The 15,309-nt window shown below is 38.7% G+C and overlaps 2 protein-coding genes across 3 annotated transcripts in view; one reads left to right on the plus strand and one right to left on the minus strand.

Moving 5' to 3' along the window:
• Positions 1–5,211, plus strand: part of LOC109237482 (coatomer subunit gamma) — an 11,761-nt gene extending 6,550 nt beyond the window's left edge. The window contains exons 7-18 of the mRNA XM_019403794.1: positions 234–341; positions 453–686; positions 1,291–1,541; positions 1,699–1,870; positions 2,018–2,173; positions 2,259–2,309; positions 2,949–3,089; positions 3,170–3,367; positions 3,451–3,582; positions 3,713–3,886; positions 4,290–4,529; positions 4,687–5,211. Of these exons, the coding sequence (XP_019259339.1) occupies positions 234–341; positions 453–686; positions 1,291–1,541; positions 1,699–1,870; positions 2,018–2,173; positions 2,259–2,309; positions 2,949–3,089; positions 3,170–3,367; positions 3,451–3,582; positions 3,713–3,886; positions 4,290–4,529; positions 4,687–4,881 (2,052 nt within the window). The 3' untranslated portion in view covers positions 4,882–5,211. The remainder of the gene's footprint in view (positions 1–233; positions 342–452; positions 687–1,290; positions 1,542–1,698; positions 1,871–2,017; positions 2,174–2,258; positions 2,310–2,948; positions 3,090–3,169; positions 3,368–3,450; positions 3,583–3,712; positions 3,887–4,289; positions 4,530–4,686) is intronic.
• A 293-nt stretch (positions 5,212–5,504) lies between these two features.
• LOC109237483 (guanine nucleotide-binding protein subunit beta-2-like) overlaps positions 5,505–15,309 on the minus strand; it is a 16,609-nt gene continuing 6,804 nt past the window's right edge. For both annotated transcript variants that reach the window (XM_019403796.1, XM_019403795.1), the window contains exons 3-6: positions 7,369–7,793; positions 6,916–7,273; positions 6,136–6,249; positions 5,505–5,916 (exon numbers count right to left, since the gene is read on the minus strand). In XM_019403796.1, the coding sequence (XP_019259341.1) occupies positions 5,881–5,916; positions 6,136–6,249; positions 6,916–7,273; positions 7,369–7,793 (933 nt within the window). In that variant the 3' untranslated portion in view covers positions 5,505–5,880. The remainder of the gene's footprint in view (positions 5,917–6,135; positions 6,250–6,915; positions 7,274–7,368; positions 7,794–15,309) is intronic.

Genomic DNA, 15,309 nt, shown 5'->3' on the forward strand with positions numbered 1-15,309 from the left:
GGGGGGTGGGGGGTTGTAAGAGATTAGAGAGGATCCGAGCACCGCACCATGTTTTGAGCTCTTAAAGAATATGGTGAATCACTTTTCTTTATAATTTGTTTTCAGTTACAACTGGCTAAAATCCTGCTCTCCCCCCCCCCCCCCACCCACCCACCCACACCCGACTGTTAGCAGTAGATCCTGAATAAGTAACATTTTGCATGCACTGATATGTTTTATTTCAAAATATATAGATAAGGCAAAATGACCGTTTAGCTGTGAGCAAGCTTGTTACCAGTTTGACAAGAGGAACTGTTCGCTCACCTCTAGCTCAATGCCTCTTGATTCGTTATACTAGTCAGGTGCCTTCTTTTTCTTTCATTTCTAATTTTTGAGATTTAACATCATAACTTGGTTGGACTTCTACTATAGTACGAGATTTTACTAAGAATTGGGATTTTATATCTATTCAGGTTATAAGAGAGGCTGCCATGAGTAATCAAACGGGGGATAGGCCATTCTATGACTATCTAGAGGGCTGCCTTCGTCACAAAGCAGAAATGGTTATTTTTGAAGCTGCCAGGGCAATCACAGAGCTTAGTGGTGTGACTAGTCGAGAATTAACTCCTGCAATCACTGTTCTACAGCTCTTTTTAAGCTCTTCCAAGCCAGTTCTTAGGTTTGCTGCTGTTCGAACCTTGAATAAGGTGATTCGTCTGTACTTTCATTGGTCTGCAAGCTCTATTGTGAACGGTTAAGTTGGCCATGCGGTAATTGTGTTTTGGTTAAGTAGTTATGCCAATGAATGATACAAACTAACCCATTGTTTTCCTTTTGGGATAACTCAGCGTGTTTATCTGTACAGATACCAGAATTCCCCTTTGGCAATGAAAGATTATTGTGTTTGTATGCTACTGAATGAGGGACCCAGTGGTTGGCCCCTCATCCCTCTTAATCCCAATTTTAATATAGCACCTTCTCTATTTTGAGACATTTGACACTTTTCTACTAATAATATTATTCTATACAACTTTTAAGACTTCAAATTCTTTTATTATTGTTTATCCATCAGACTAACTTTTCAGTTGTTACTTCAATACTTTTTTCCAGTACTCTTAATCTACTACATAAGTCAAATTAACTTTTCAAACTCCGTGTCCAGTCAAGCGCCATCATTGGATGGAGGGAGTAATAATTTGTGCAAGAAAATAGAAATGCTTGTTTTCTCCTATCTGATTCTATAATAGTTTAAACCCTTTTTGTGCTTTCTGTAATTGAAGCAGAAGGATTAGGAATTTGAACTGTGTGCAGGTGGCAATGACACATCCTATGGCTGTGACAAACTGCAACATAGATATGGAGAGCTTGATTTCTGATCAGAATAGGAGCATAGCAACTCTTGCCATAACGACTCTTCTTAAGACCGGCAATGAATCAAGTGTTGATCGTTTGATGAAGCAGATAACTAATTTTATGTCTGACATTGCTGATGAGTTCAAGATTGTTGTGGTGGAAGCCATTAGATCATTGTGTTTGAAGTTTCCCCTGAAGTACAGATCTTTGTGAGTAATCATGGACTTTTAAGGAAGTGCATATAAATACTCCTACATGAACTTTTTTGGTTCCATAGATCCGCCAAGAAAAGCCTCCAAAACAAATATAATACTTTTTTTGTTTAACTTCTGGAATTGGATATTTGCTAATTTTTTCATATTGTAGGATGAATTTCTTAAGCAATATTTTGAGGGAAGAAGGAGGATTTGAGTACAAAAAGGCTATTGTTGACTCAATTGTGATCCTGATCAGAGACATTCCAGATGCTAAAGATAGTGGGCTGCTTCACTTGTGTGAATTTATTGAGGACTGTGAATTTACATACCTTTCTACTCAGGTTATTTGCCTTCTCTATTCAATCTCCATTGTTCATGGTTTTCTTGTTAATCTAAATTGTTTTGCTGGACCTTTTCTCTCTCTCTCTCTCTCTCTCAGCTTATGAGATGATCTATTTATTTATTTATCTCCTTTTATGTATCTATAGATACTACATTTTCTTGGAAATGAAGGACCTAAGACATCAGACCCCAGTAAGTACATACGATATATATACAATAGAGTTATACTTGAGAATGCAACTGTTCGGGCCAGTGCAGTGAGCACCTTAGCTAAGTTTGGTGCCTTGGTTGATTCATTGAAGGTAGGGTTGCTCTCTGTTTTTCTTTGTGTCATGACCGAATGCCACATTTTGATCTTGATAAAACGTTTGCTCTAATATGCTGCAGCCCCGTATATTTGTGCTATTGAAACGTTGCCTATTCGACAGTGATGATGAGGTTAGTCATGATGTTTTACATATTTTGGTTTTTTAGTGATTTTGTTTATATTATTGATGATTCTCCTTTGTCCTTTTTCTTTTCATGATAGTTCTGAGAACATATCTTTGATTAGTGAAACTTCTTGCATCACATATGAGAAATTATTTGCTATTTTTTCTTTTTTCCTTGTTCAGGATCCCATTCAGATTGCAAAGTATTTGACTTTTAATTATAAACAATGTCCTTTCCTAACTGAACATGTATAAAGTCTCTATCCTTCCTATTAAGTTCCTCCTGGCCCTCCCATCCCATTAATGTTTCCCTTGGAAATTGTAAGTTTTTTTTTTTTTTTTCAAATGTGTAATTGGGTGTATTTTCCATGTTCCTGGGGGTACGGGTTTTGACTGTGGTATCAAAGTATGCTGTTTATCTCTCATAATATGGAGCAGCTTCATATCTAATATAAGAAGTAATTGCATTTAAATTGAACTATTATATATGCAAAGGCTCTTGTCAGAAATGTGATGTTGCGTCATCTGTAGAGCTTTAAAGCTTCCACTACCTGTTTCTTATGTGTTAATATTGCTGGTAAAAGAAAAGAAAATTTCTACCATTATTGTTATTCCTTTAAGCTTGTGAGTGGCAATCTTTTGGCAGGTTCGCGATAGGGCAACACTGTATTTGAATACCCTTGGAGGTGATGGTGCAGTTGTTGAAACTGATGATGAGGTGAAAGAGTTCCTATTCGGGTCACTCGGTGTCCCTCTCACCAATCTGGAGACAAGTTTAAAGAACTATGTGTGTATCTTCTCTTAATTTTCTTGACCTCTGGTTCTTTTATTATTGGTTATCTGATTATTTTGCTTAAATGGCTGCAGGAGCCATCAGAAGAGGCGTTTGATATTTTTTCTGTTCCCAAGGAAGTTAAATCTCAGCCTTTGGCAGAGAAGAAAGCACCGGGTAAAAAGCCAACTGGTTTGGGTGCTCCACCTGTCGGCCCCACCTCTACTGTTGATTCATATGAAAGATTACTGTCCTCTATCCCGGAATTCGCTAGCTATGGGAAGCTTTTCAAGGTTCTCCATTGTTTTTTCTTGTTTATTTTCTAATGTCTTTCTCAGCTGTCTCAGTGAGTAATTTTCTTTATCTTGTGTTTCAGTCATCGGCGCCAGTGGAGCTCACAGAAGCTGAAACAGAGTATGCAGTTAATGTCGTGAAGCACATTTTTGATAGTCATGTAGTGTTCCAGTACAACTGCACCAATACCATTCCTGAGCAATTGTTGGAAAATGTAATGATTTTTTCCAAGGAATTTCGTGCATTTTGAAGTGATCTGCTTATTATTCTAAGATTCTTTGAAGAGTTTCTTGCATTTTGATGTTTGGCCCACTTATTCATCCAAACAATGTTTTCCCTGCCAGGTCTCTGTTATTGTGGATCCGTCTGAAGCTGAGGAATTTTCTGAAATAGCATCCAAACCTCTCAAGTCTCTTCCATATGATACTCCAGGGCAGACATTTGTGGCTTTTGAGAAACCTGAAGGAGTCCCTGCTGTTGGGAAATTCTCGAACACACTAAGATTCATTGTTAAAGAGGTATACTTCTCATGAGAACTACTACCTTCAAAAATTTGTGTTATGGAATCTATGTATAACTTGGGAGACGACTAATGATTTACTTTTCAGGGTTATGATACTTGTACATAAAGTACATAGTGTCTTTTATTATCTGTATATAACATATCTGGCATTATTCTGGATATCATTTGGGCTGTGGTCGTTTGTTGAGACCTTTACTAGACATGGGACATGGTTTCAATGTTTTTCATGTATCCTCAAAACCTTGCCGTTTTAGCATTTTATCTCTGCATATTACTGCTTCCCAAGATTGTCTTAGTTTTGATTTGAAATGAAATGTTGGATGGTATACTGCTCATATTTATTCTTAATCTTGGTTAAATGCAAAGGTGTAATGTTAATGAATTTGATGATCCACCAGGTTGATCCAACCACTGGTGAGGCTGAAGATGATGGTGTTGAAGATGAATACCAACTAGAAGACCTTGAGGTTGTCGCTGCAGATTACATGCTGAAATTGGGAGTCTCCAATTTTAGGAATGCATGGGAGAGCTTGGGACCAGATTGTGAACGCGTAGATGAATATGGTCTTGGCCCAAGGGAAAGCCTGACTGAAGCAGTAAATGCAGTCATTAACCTTCTTGGCATGCAACCTTGCGAGGTTTATCAACTTGAACACACTTTGTTAAAACTCCTTTTTAAGAGCAGGAGATACTGTTTTGTTGAATACCGTATTGCATTTTAGTCAAATATTTGCAGGCAATTCTGCATAATTTTTCTCTCTTTGGAAGCTGAAATAGTATCTGATGTATCTGCAGGGCACTGAGGTAGTCCCAAGCAACTCAAGATCGCACACATGTTTATTATCTGGTGTATACATTGGCAGCGTAAAGGTACTTGTTCGGTTATCATTTGGATTGGATGGGGCAAAGGAGGTTGCAATGAAGCTGGCTGTTAGGTCAGAAGATATATCTGTAAGTGATGCAATTCATGAAGTTGTTGCAAGCGGCTAGGTTTCTTTACATAGACCGAGAGATACTAGTTGTGAAGTAGTCCTCAGGTGATACTGTGGTGGGATTTTGACAAAGTCAAAAGTCAATAGGCTCTGTGAGAACTGCGAGATACTCTTTGACGAGTTATGGGAATTCATTCATTTATATGACTATTTTGGAGACAGGAGTTGATTATTGTAGTTTATCCAACTCTACTATGCTAAAGTGATTTCTAGAGCAGTTTTCCCAAGCCTGAAACTTGGCATTCAGCACATTTGTACTCATTCTAAATTTTGACATTCACTCTTCCTTTGCTTTGTGGGAAAATTAATATCCTCAAATTACGCTGAATTGGTTTGGAGTTGGCACGATGTTTAAACTTCTACCTTATTGTTTTTAGTGAAGGGAGGGAGGGGTTAAAGACCTTATTGCTAAAGTTGTGTGAACATTCATCAGATTAATGGATGTGATAATCAAAATACACTCCAGAAAACCGGTAAAGAAAAGCAAGGACTATTTTGAAAAGGAGTTTTAACTTTTATGCAGATAACTGTCTATATAATAGAAATTAATAACTTGAAAATAAGAGAGAGAATCTGCTAAGGTTATAATACACTGATAGCTTAAAATATTTACACATTAAATCCTTTTGAAAGCTTAAATTCGAGTATCTATATATTGAAGTTAAATAAGGAAGATCCACCAAGTAAAGATATTCCCAAAGGTACGGACCTAACTATGAAGAAATAAAAAATTTGCCTTCTGATTGTACTCCAGTTGTTTTATAACATAAGGCCGGGGGGGTAATTAAGGTCAGATGGAAGCCTCGCTAATTATGATAAAGAAGAAACAAGGAAACTAGTAAATGTAATCGCACAAAATTTACAATTCTCTAACCACAACATTAGCTGAAATACAAAGAGATCTACAAGTGATGACCATCCCAAGAAAACACGACCATATGCCGGGCAGTCCCTGAAAATGAGACAGAAAAGGGAAAGAGGTAGCGCGTTTCATCACTCAGATCACCGTTCTGTGACCTCCGAATGCCCAAATCTGCCAGCGGAAAATGGAAGATTAACATATCTTTTCACTCACACAGGTCTAAGATCGCAGAGAGCAGAAGAATACATGGGAAATGATCAATGTGGCAATGAATGAAACTTGTATCACAAAAAGAAAAAAGAAAAAGAAAAAAAAAAGAGCACTACTTGGTAGCTTTTTTGGTTGCACAATTAACCCTCATCCTTGTAAGAAAACATAAAAAAAGCTTACCTTCAGGTTTGTATCCCAACTTCCTGTACATAAGGCACTTCCATCAGCTGACAATCCAAGACAACTAATCCGACCTTCGTGAGAGTTTTGAAGTGATCCCAAATTTAAAACCACCTAGTATTTGAAACAGCAAATGCAAACATAAGGTTGATGTGAAATAAGGAAGAACTAAGATGATAGCAACATAAACATACACAAACCATCAGACAACAGCAAGTACAGTCACAGCTCTCAGCAGAAAACAACAATTAGTTGAATATTGTTTAAAAACCAATGGGAACTTAGAACAAGAATCATCTCTAATCTCTTCCAACAATAAGTTCACCAACGGTAGAATATATTCTTTTTAACAACCAAGAGATATGCTGCCTCCAGCTTCAAAGATTGGTGGATAATAGACCCGCCTCTCTACCCTTCTCCACTTAAATACCAGACTTGATATCCCAGCTGGAATTGAAATTGTGATGATGGTAGATGAATATTTCAGACGAACAATGCATAAGCAACAAAGAAACTATTGTACCCTCACCCCCAAGCTAGTTGAGGTATGTTATATCATCCTCACTATTCATTTAGCTCCATCGTACCATTTCATTCCTATAGTCAATAACTTGGGTTCTCTAAATACTTAAGGTTCTCTCTAGTTGCTACTAACATACACACCTCCAGGCGGATTTAAATAACTCCTGGAAAATTTTGAACCTAATGTAAACGTAGAGTCATGACTGAGCTTTAACCCCAACTCATAAGCAATGTAAACAAAATGCAACTCTGCTTTACCTTTGCTAATAGTGTGTCCCACACGTAACAGTCACCATTCGAGTACCCAGCAAACAGAAGCCGACCAGAGATGGAAAATGCAATGGAAGTGACATGTGGGATATCGCCATCACCATGCGGTTGGTAGTACACTTGCAGCTGGTGTCCAGTTCTAATGTCAAACAATCGGCAAGTTCCATCATCTGAACCAGTCCCAAATCTATTACCATCAGGGAAGAACTTTACAATATTAACATCTCCCTCATGACCATAGAATGTTCGCTGTGCTCGACTAGCAACACGGGTGTCCCACAGACGGGCAGTTGTATCACAGGATCCAGACACGAACAGTTTTGGATTTGATGCATTGATTGAGACACTGATCCAATCAAAAAGAAATGAAAAAAATGATGTTGACAAACTTCAAAAAAACGTAATGAATATTGCATAACACTCTATAGGTCACCAACTTACCTTAATACATCAGCACTGTGCCCAGACTGAAACTCACCTCCAAAGACGGAAGTTCTTAGGCCAGTGGTTATATCCCACAGAATACATGTTTGATCACCAGAACCAGTTATCATGTGACCTTCCTCATCTGGAACATACTGACATGCTGACACGTACCCCTTGTGCCCACTAAGCATTCTTGATAACGGAAGGTTCCCCTCCTTGTCAGTAGGTGAATTCAAATGGAAGATAGAGCAGACACTATCAAGTCCGCCACAGGCTACGGACTGCCCAAAAGGAGAGAAGGCGCAAGTCATGACCCAAGCACATGGAAGCTTAATTGCATGGGTTTTCTGGCTGGTCAGAGCATTCCATACTATTAATCTGCCATCTTGGGATGCACTCACAATACGATTCTTTTCTGGAGTCCAGTCCAGTGAATATACCTGCCAAAAGTTTTTTAAGAAGGTTTAGTCATGCAAAACCATGTTTAGTTAGTATACATCCTAGGATCCAAAAAGACTTAAATTCTAGTCAAAATGAAACTGAGATTACTGCCCCTTCAACTTTTATCAATACCCTCGCATTACTTCACATAAGTTGTGAACCAGTGAATCAGCAATTAAAAAGCACAGGCGAAATCCGAAATATGATGAAGATACATCAATTAGATTTCTAAAATTTTATAACCTCAGGGAGAATCAAACTCAAGAGCAAGCATAATGGTGTAAAAGTATTCTTCACCAGTCTGGTTAATACTTTTTTTTGGTAGGTTTATCTGGTGAGATTTAATATTTTGTCATGAGGTTTTTTTGTTAGTTATCTATAATTATAAGGTCCCTTCAAATGTGGGTTTTCGTGTTTGTGGTTTAGTAGTTATCGTCCTGGGTAACCTCAGAACATTCACAAGCTTGACTAACAGCAGGGGGGGGGGGGGGGGGGGGGTTCCTGAGGATACGTGAATCCATGCTCCCCTCCCTAGATCATGTATAGTAATGTTATTTTTTTTTTAAAATACTTAAATATATATGTGTGCACCCTAACGCAAAGTATCATATGATACGATGGTTATTTAGTGCAGCTCTCTAAGTAAGGTTAGTAGTTCAAATCTTGTATCAATTTTGTTGTTTTTTAATTTCTTTTTCTAGAATTGGGCGGACCCACACGAGATTAGCATGTCAGGTGTCACTTCTGCATATTAAGTACTTTTTCTTTTTCTACCTTTCTTTGTTTAGTTTATGCTTTAAAATTTTCAAGTCTGACACAATGAAATTCCTATTTTTCTTTTTTTTACCTTATTTTATATATATATATATATATATAAAAGAAAAAAAGTTAACTTAGAACTTATAATTCCAAAAGCCTAATCGGTGCACTAGTAAGAATTAAAGGTTGAACCCGTAAAATTTATATCATGGATTCACCTCTTCGTAATAGTGTTGTCATCTACCCAAAATCCTGGATCCACCTCTAAGTAACAGCTCCCAAATGCTATCTTTGTTTGGTAGTATTGCGCTTTTGCATCTCCAAGTTTGTTGGTGGCCCGAAGTTAGCCTGCTAACCAGGTTTTATCAATTCATTAAGTACAAGTAATTTTTTTAGATGGAAGTACAATTTACCCTAAGTTGAAGCAAATTACTAATGAATAAGACTTTTCCAAAATTGTGTAGTATCAATTGCAGTGTATCACTTGTCAAGGTCTCACAGATTTGACAACAACAAACCTAGTGCAATAGATTCTCCAACTTTTTTCACCGCTAATTTTTCCCGTTTTCTCTCTCTTCTTCTTCATGTTGTTTGCCTTCTCTTCCACCCTGTTGTTTATGATAACAGAAAACTTTTTGGTTAACAAGAACCAACAGTACTTGTGCATCTATTTAAAGTTCAAGCTAACCTATGATGTCAACAACTTGCGCTGCATTATCTTATGTCATACGACAAATAATTATTTTTTTGAGAATGGTAACATATTATTTAATCGTAGCACAAAGGTTGTGCTAAGGCCATAATACATATATCAAAAAGAGCAAAAACCACGGCTATCTTCTATCTCCTACTACAGTGATCCTATGATATCTATCATTGAATCTACATCCTGAACAAAATCTTCCTTGCACCAAAAGTGAAACAAAAATAAGCAGTTCATCTTGATCTTCTGTAAGGAGTTGTTGTGTCCTTCAAAACATCTATTGTTTCTTTCCATCCAAATGGTCCACCATATACACCCCGGGATGGTCTTCCACCACTTTTTTTGTTTGATCAGGTCTCCAGAGAAATTCCAGCAAGCAAGTAGCTCCCATGTACTCCTGGGCATGGCCCATGACAGTCCTTTCATACTCAAAAATAGGTGCCATAAAGCTCTAGCAAACTGACAGTGTAAAAATAAATGGCTACTACTTTCAGCCTCATTTCCACACAGATAACACCTTGAACACAATGGCATGCCTCTTCTCATTAGATTGTCTTGTGTTAGACAAGCATCACTGGCTGCTAACCATACAAAGCAGGCTACTTTAGTTGGTATTTTGGCTTGCCACATTGTTTTCCAGCTCCATAACTGAGTTTGCTGGCCTTGATGGTTGAGCAGTTTGTATGCTGAGTTCACTGCAAAAGAGCCACTACTATGCCTTGTCCATTTAACCATATCCTCCTCCACTGTAGTTCCCTTGAACTGATCAAGAGCATTCAATCTAGGCAATTCCCAGTTATTTAGTTCTCTTCTAAAGTTGAAAGTCCATCCATGTTGGTCCCAACTGTCTTCCACCATGGCTTCATTATTCAAACTCAAAACTTTCATGTCACTGAAAAGGTCTTTCAAAGGTCCATGTCCTAGCCAATTATCATTCCAAAAGGATGTTTTCCTCCCATTCCCTACTACAATAGAAACATTCTCAGCAAAAAGAGGCCAATAAGCCCTGATGGACCTCCAGACACTAACCCCATATGTTGTTGTCACTGCTCTAGGTATCCATTGTCCCTCTAGTCCATATTTTTCAGTGATGACCTGTCGCCATAGAGTTTGATCTTCCCTGCCAAACCTCCAAAGCCGTTTCATGAGTAGGCTTTTATTATGTAGTCTCAAGTTTCTTATGCCTAAGCCCCCAGATTTCTTGCTTTGTGTCAAAACCTTCCAGTTGACCAAGTGATAACCTCCCTTCTCCTTATTTCCTTGCCATATGAAATTCCTTCCATCCTTTTCTCTATTTTTGTAGGAATAGGAAAAAGGGACATCATGTACGTGGGAAGTGCATCTAAGACACTGTTAACCAATGTTATTCTGCCCCCAGGGATATGTACTGGCTTTTCCACTTAGCCAATCTTTTCTCACATCTTTCTAACACCCCACTCCAAATGTCTAACGACTTGTTTTTAGAACCCAATGGCAGACCTAAGTAGGTTGTAGGAAGAGTTCCAACTGTGCATCCAAGAACGCCTGTCAGCCTTTGTATATCAGTTACCTCATTTACTGGAAAAATGAGGCTTTTCCTCCAATTGACATGTAGACCAGAGACTGTCTCAAAAATTGTTAGAATTATCCTGAGATATCTTAGCTCTTTTTCTTTTGCATCACAAAATACCAAAGTATCATCTGCATATAGTAGATGAGTTACCTCCATTCCACCTACACTACTTGCCACCTTAAAACCAGTCATCCACCTATTGTTATTTGCTACCTTTATCATGTTATTTAGACCCTCCATTGCTATTAGGAACAAAAAGGGGGAAAGAGGGTCACCCTGTCTCAAACCTCTATGTGAAGGGAAGAAACCTTCTGGGGAACCATTGATGAGAACGGAGAACCTGACTGAGCTTATGCAGAAGAGCATCCATTTAATCCACTTTCTTCCAAAACCCATAGATTTCAGCATTTTAAGAAGAAAAACCCAGCTCACATGATCATATGCTTTCTCAATATCAAGTTTGCAAAGAATTCCAGGTGTCTTCATCTTTAGCCTTGAATCAACACATTCATTAGCCACTAGTGCTGCATCCATTATCTGTCTCCCCTTTATGAAAGCCATCTGATGTCTATCTACTAGCTTGGAGATCACTGTTTTCAATCTCTCGGTCAAAACCTTAGAAATAATTTTGTACACAGACCCAATTAAGCTAATAGGCCTAAAATCTCTTAACTCTCGAGCTCCAGTCTTCTTTGGTATAAGGGCTATATATGATGCATTAAAGCTCTTCTCAAAAAACTCCTGTGTATGAAAATTTCTCAAGGTTTGCATAACATCTTCCTTTACAATATCCCAGCAAGAATGAAAAAATCTCATGATATATCCGTCTGGCCCAGGTGCTTTGTCTGAAGCACATAATTTTACCCCTGCGCAAACTTTATCCTCTTCAAATGATCTTTGTAACCACTGCTTCTCACTCTCACTTATACAAGGACAATCAGCCAAAACAAACTTTGGTCTCCATTCCTCTGTTTCAGTGTAAAGTTTTTCGTAGAAGGATAGAATTTCCCTTTTATAGTCTCTGGATTCTCCACCGTCACACAATTAACTTCTAGCTTATCAATTGTGTTATTTCTCCTATGTGCATTTGCCATTCTATTAAAGAATTTTGTGTTCCTATCCCCTTGCTTGAGCCAAAGAACTCTAGATCTCTGTCTCCAAGCTATCTCCTCATTTTTTGCTATATCTTCCAGCTCCATGAACATGCTGGCCTTCTGCAAAAGCTCATCTTCAGATAGATTTCTAGTTTCCTGTACAACATCCATTTCTGCCATGGAACTTAGAAGTTGAGTTTTCCTTACTTCAAAGTTACCATGATTTGTACCATTCCACTCTTTTAGTTTTCCTTTCAGCATCCTCAATTTGCAGGCCAAAATATAATCAGGTCTACCCTGTACCTCAAAAGAAAGCCACCACGTTTTCACCATGTCACTAAAACCTGCCACCCCGAGCCACCAATTCTCGAACTTGAAATAAGACTTATGATTCTCCCAATCTCCACATTCTAACAGTAAGGGAGCATGGTCAGAAGAGACTCTAGGTAACAATGTTTGGGAAATATTCCTGAATTCATCATTCCATTCCGTAGAGAATAGAAACCTGTCTATCCTTGAAAAAGCTTGCTGATTGTCACCCTTTGCCCAAGTAAAATTTCCTCCGATAAGAGGAGGATCCACCACTTCCATGTCATTAATGAAATCAGAGAACTCTATCATGGATCTTGTCATTCTCCTACAATTTTTCCTCTCATTTACAAATCTAGTTGTGTTAAAATCCCCGCATATTACCCAGGGACCATCAAAAAGTCCCCTAGTATCTGCAATTTCCATCCACATAAGCTGTCTTTCCACCCTGTTGCAAGGTGCATATACCCCCGTGAGACGCCATGAGAACTCCTCTGTCATCGAGCTGAATCTACAAGTAATTGTGGATATTCCAGTGGTGATCACCTCTCCTCTCCATGCCCTATTATCCCATAAAATAAGAATTCCCCCACTTCTCCCATTTGATTGGGAGCAACCAAACTATACCCTTCTATTGGTCCATATTTGCTTGACTAATGGTTCAATATTTCCCTCTAACTTAGTTTCTTGAAAGCAATAAATGTCTGCTTTCCACCTTTGTATCAAACTGTTCACTAACCTTCTCTTTTCCCTTCTATTCAATCCCCAAACATTCCACGAGATAATTTTTATCTTCATGGTTCACTTCTGGAAATTGACCTCCCCCTTGCTCTTTTCCCCTCATCTTTATACGTCACATTGAAAACTAGTTTTTCCACTTCCTTTGCCCCCTTTTGTTTTGGAGTACCACAGTTGGCAGTAGGAGTTTCTGTCATCTCCTTCCTTTTGGCATCTAGTTTCATAAAAAGAGATAGAGCCTCCCCTTCACAGCCTTTGAACACTGCCCCATATTCCTTGCTCAGTCTCAATATATTCCTATGTACCCATAAAGTTGCCTCCATTTCAGCTTCTTGGAATTGAACTTGAATTGGGTTAACATCTTCTATCTCCCATGCATCTGCACCTCTATATTCAATTAACTGTTGTTGATTCAGATTTTCGAGTATCTAAACCTCCCCCTCAATTTCCCCCTCTTGCATGTCATGATCTGTGTGACTTCCATCATCTTCCACTTGAGATAATAACGGTTGAGCAGCTGCTGATTTTTCAATTTGCTCTATCAAATACACCTCCGTATGTTTACACGCTTCTATCTCTAGGAATAGAAGGTCGGGTCGCTCCATTTGTTGGGGTAAATTAGAATCCCTATTCAGATCCTCACTTATAACATCGGGCCCAAAATTTTGAGATACATAAGTTTTAGGTCTTGCTAGATTGGCCCCACAGCTATCCATAATAGAACTTGGGCTTTTTTCATCAGCCAATTTTCTGGAATCTGGATCTTTTATTTTTTGTAAAGTCTTGGGCTTCTCCTGAGTTCGGCCCACTTTAGTATTTACCCTAATGTCATTAGAATAATTCCCCCGCTCAAGGGCACGTGGGATACAACTGTCGACTTTTGAATTAAAGGGCCATGTTGCTGAGCCCACGTGCCTAGATCTCTCTTTTATGAAAATAGGGCCTGTAACTATATCATCACAGAACTTGGGCCGTACTTCCACTACTGCATCTTCTTGGAAAACTTTCACGATCGTCGGAATTTCACTCCACAATGGCAAGGAAAAAAGCATTCCTCCTTCTTCTGCTTCTACGACTTTAGGGATCTTTTCAGCCGGTCCCTTAACTTTGATACGAGCCCACCTCATGTGATTTCGCAGCTGCGTCTCTTCCTCCGTCTCAATCCAGCCACCACATTTTTCTCCGATAGCTTTCATGATTTCTGATGACCATAGATGTAATGGGAGTCCGAGAATCCTCACCCAGATCCAGTCGAATTTTGTTTCAGAAGGATAACAAGCTGCTGTCGGGGACCACCAGCTCAGCAATAAAGTAGCATTCTTCCATCTCCAAGTTTCCTCCATAGTCTGCTCCGCCATCCTTCTGGTTGGGAATTCGAAAAGAAATTGTAGTCCATTCAGTTCATAGACTCCAACAGCATTACTCCACTTGTTGTTTACCCATCTTCGAACCTCTGTGCGTGAGGGAATTAAATCTAGTTCTTTCGAGAACTTGGCGACGATGCACCTATTCAAAAGACTTTTGTCTGATGGCATTGAAGCAGCGATTTCGATAGGGCTGCTTTCTGGTTGAATAACTCTGATGTTGGCATTTGATTCTGACCATTTGTTTGAGCATAGAGTATGAGCAAAATCATTATGTAATTTTGGAACCTCTGTTGCTCTTGTAAAGCGAAAGTTTCTGTGAATGAACCTTTCTATTTTAGAGGCTATCTCTCCCCACCCCGCATTTAATTCAACTTCAGGTAGAATAATAACCGCTCTGCTTTCCCCACGTATACAAACAATACTCTTAGGCACACTACCCAAAGGGACACTGCAAATATCCGGACTCTTCCAAAAGCACTCTTCTAGTCATCAACAGAATAGTTAATGCAAACTAGTTATATTAAGAACTTCTCTCTCCCAAAAAAAAAAGCTCCTTTATCATGTATGTAGTCTTCTCAGTTGCTAAATATGTCTTCCTTAGAGCCACTTGAAAAACAGTCTTCCTTTGAGAACTTTAATCAATCACTTCATAGATGATACGCCCCTAAGGGAGTCCGGAACCAAAAGGTTGCAAATTTTGACTCAAGAGACAAAAATAGGTGAAAAAAAGTGTTCAGGACAATTTTATATATAACGCATGTAAAACGTGCGCAATACCTTAACAGTCAGATACCCCATTAAGGTATAGCGCATGTTTTAAATGCGTTATACTCGATATTTTGAAACCTGTAGTATAGTTGAACCTAAAAAGTCGGTCAGGTATAGAGCATGTATTACATGCGCTATACATAAATAAAATAAACCTCTTCTTCCACGACAGAACCTCCCCCCTATTTTCTAATCTTCCATTGGAGCCCACCTCCCCCCCCCCCC

This window comes from Nicotiana attenuata, unplaced genomic scaffold (assembly GCF_001879085.1).
Source record: "Nicotiana attenuata strain UT unplaced genomic scaffold, NIATTr2, whole genome shotgun sequence".
Taxonomy (NCBI): Eukaryota; Viridiplantae; Streptophyta; class Magnoliopsida; order Solanales; family Solanaceae; genus Nicotiana; species Nicotiana attenuata.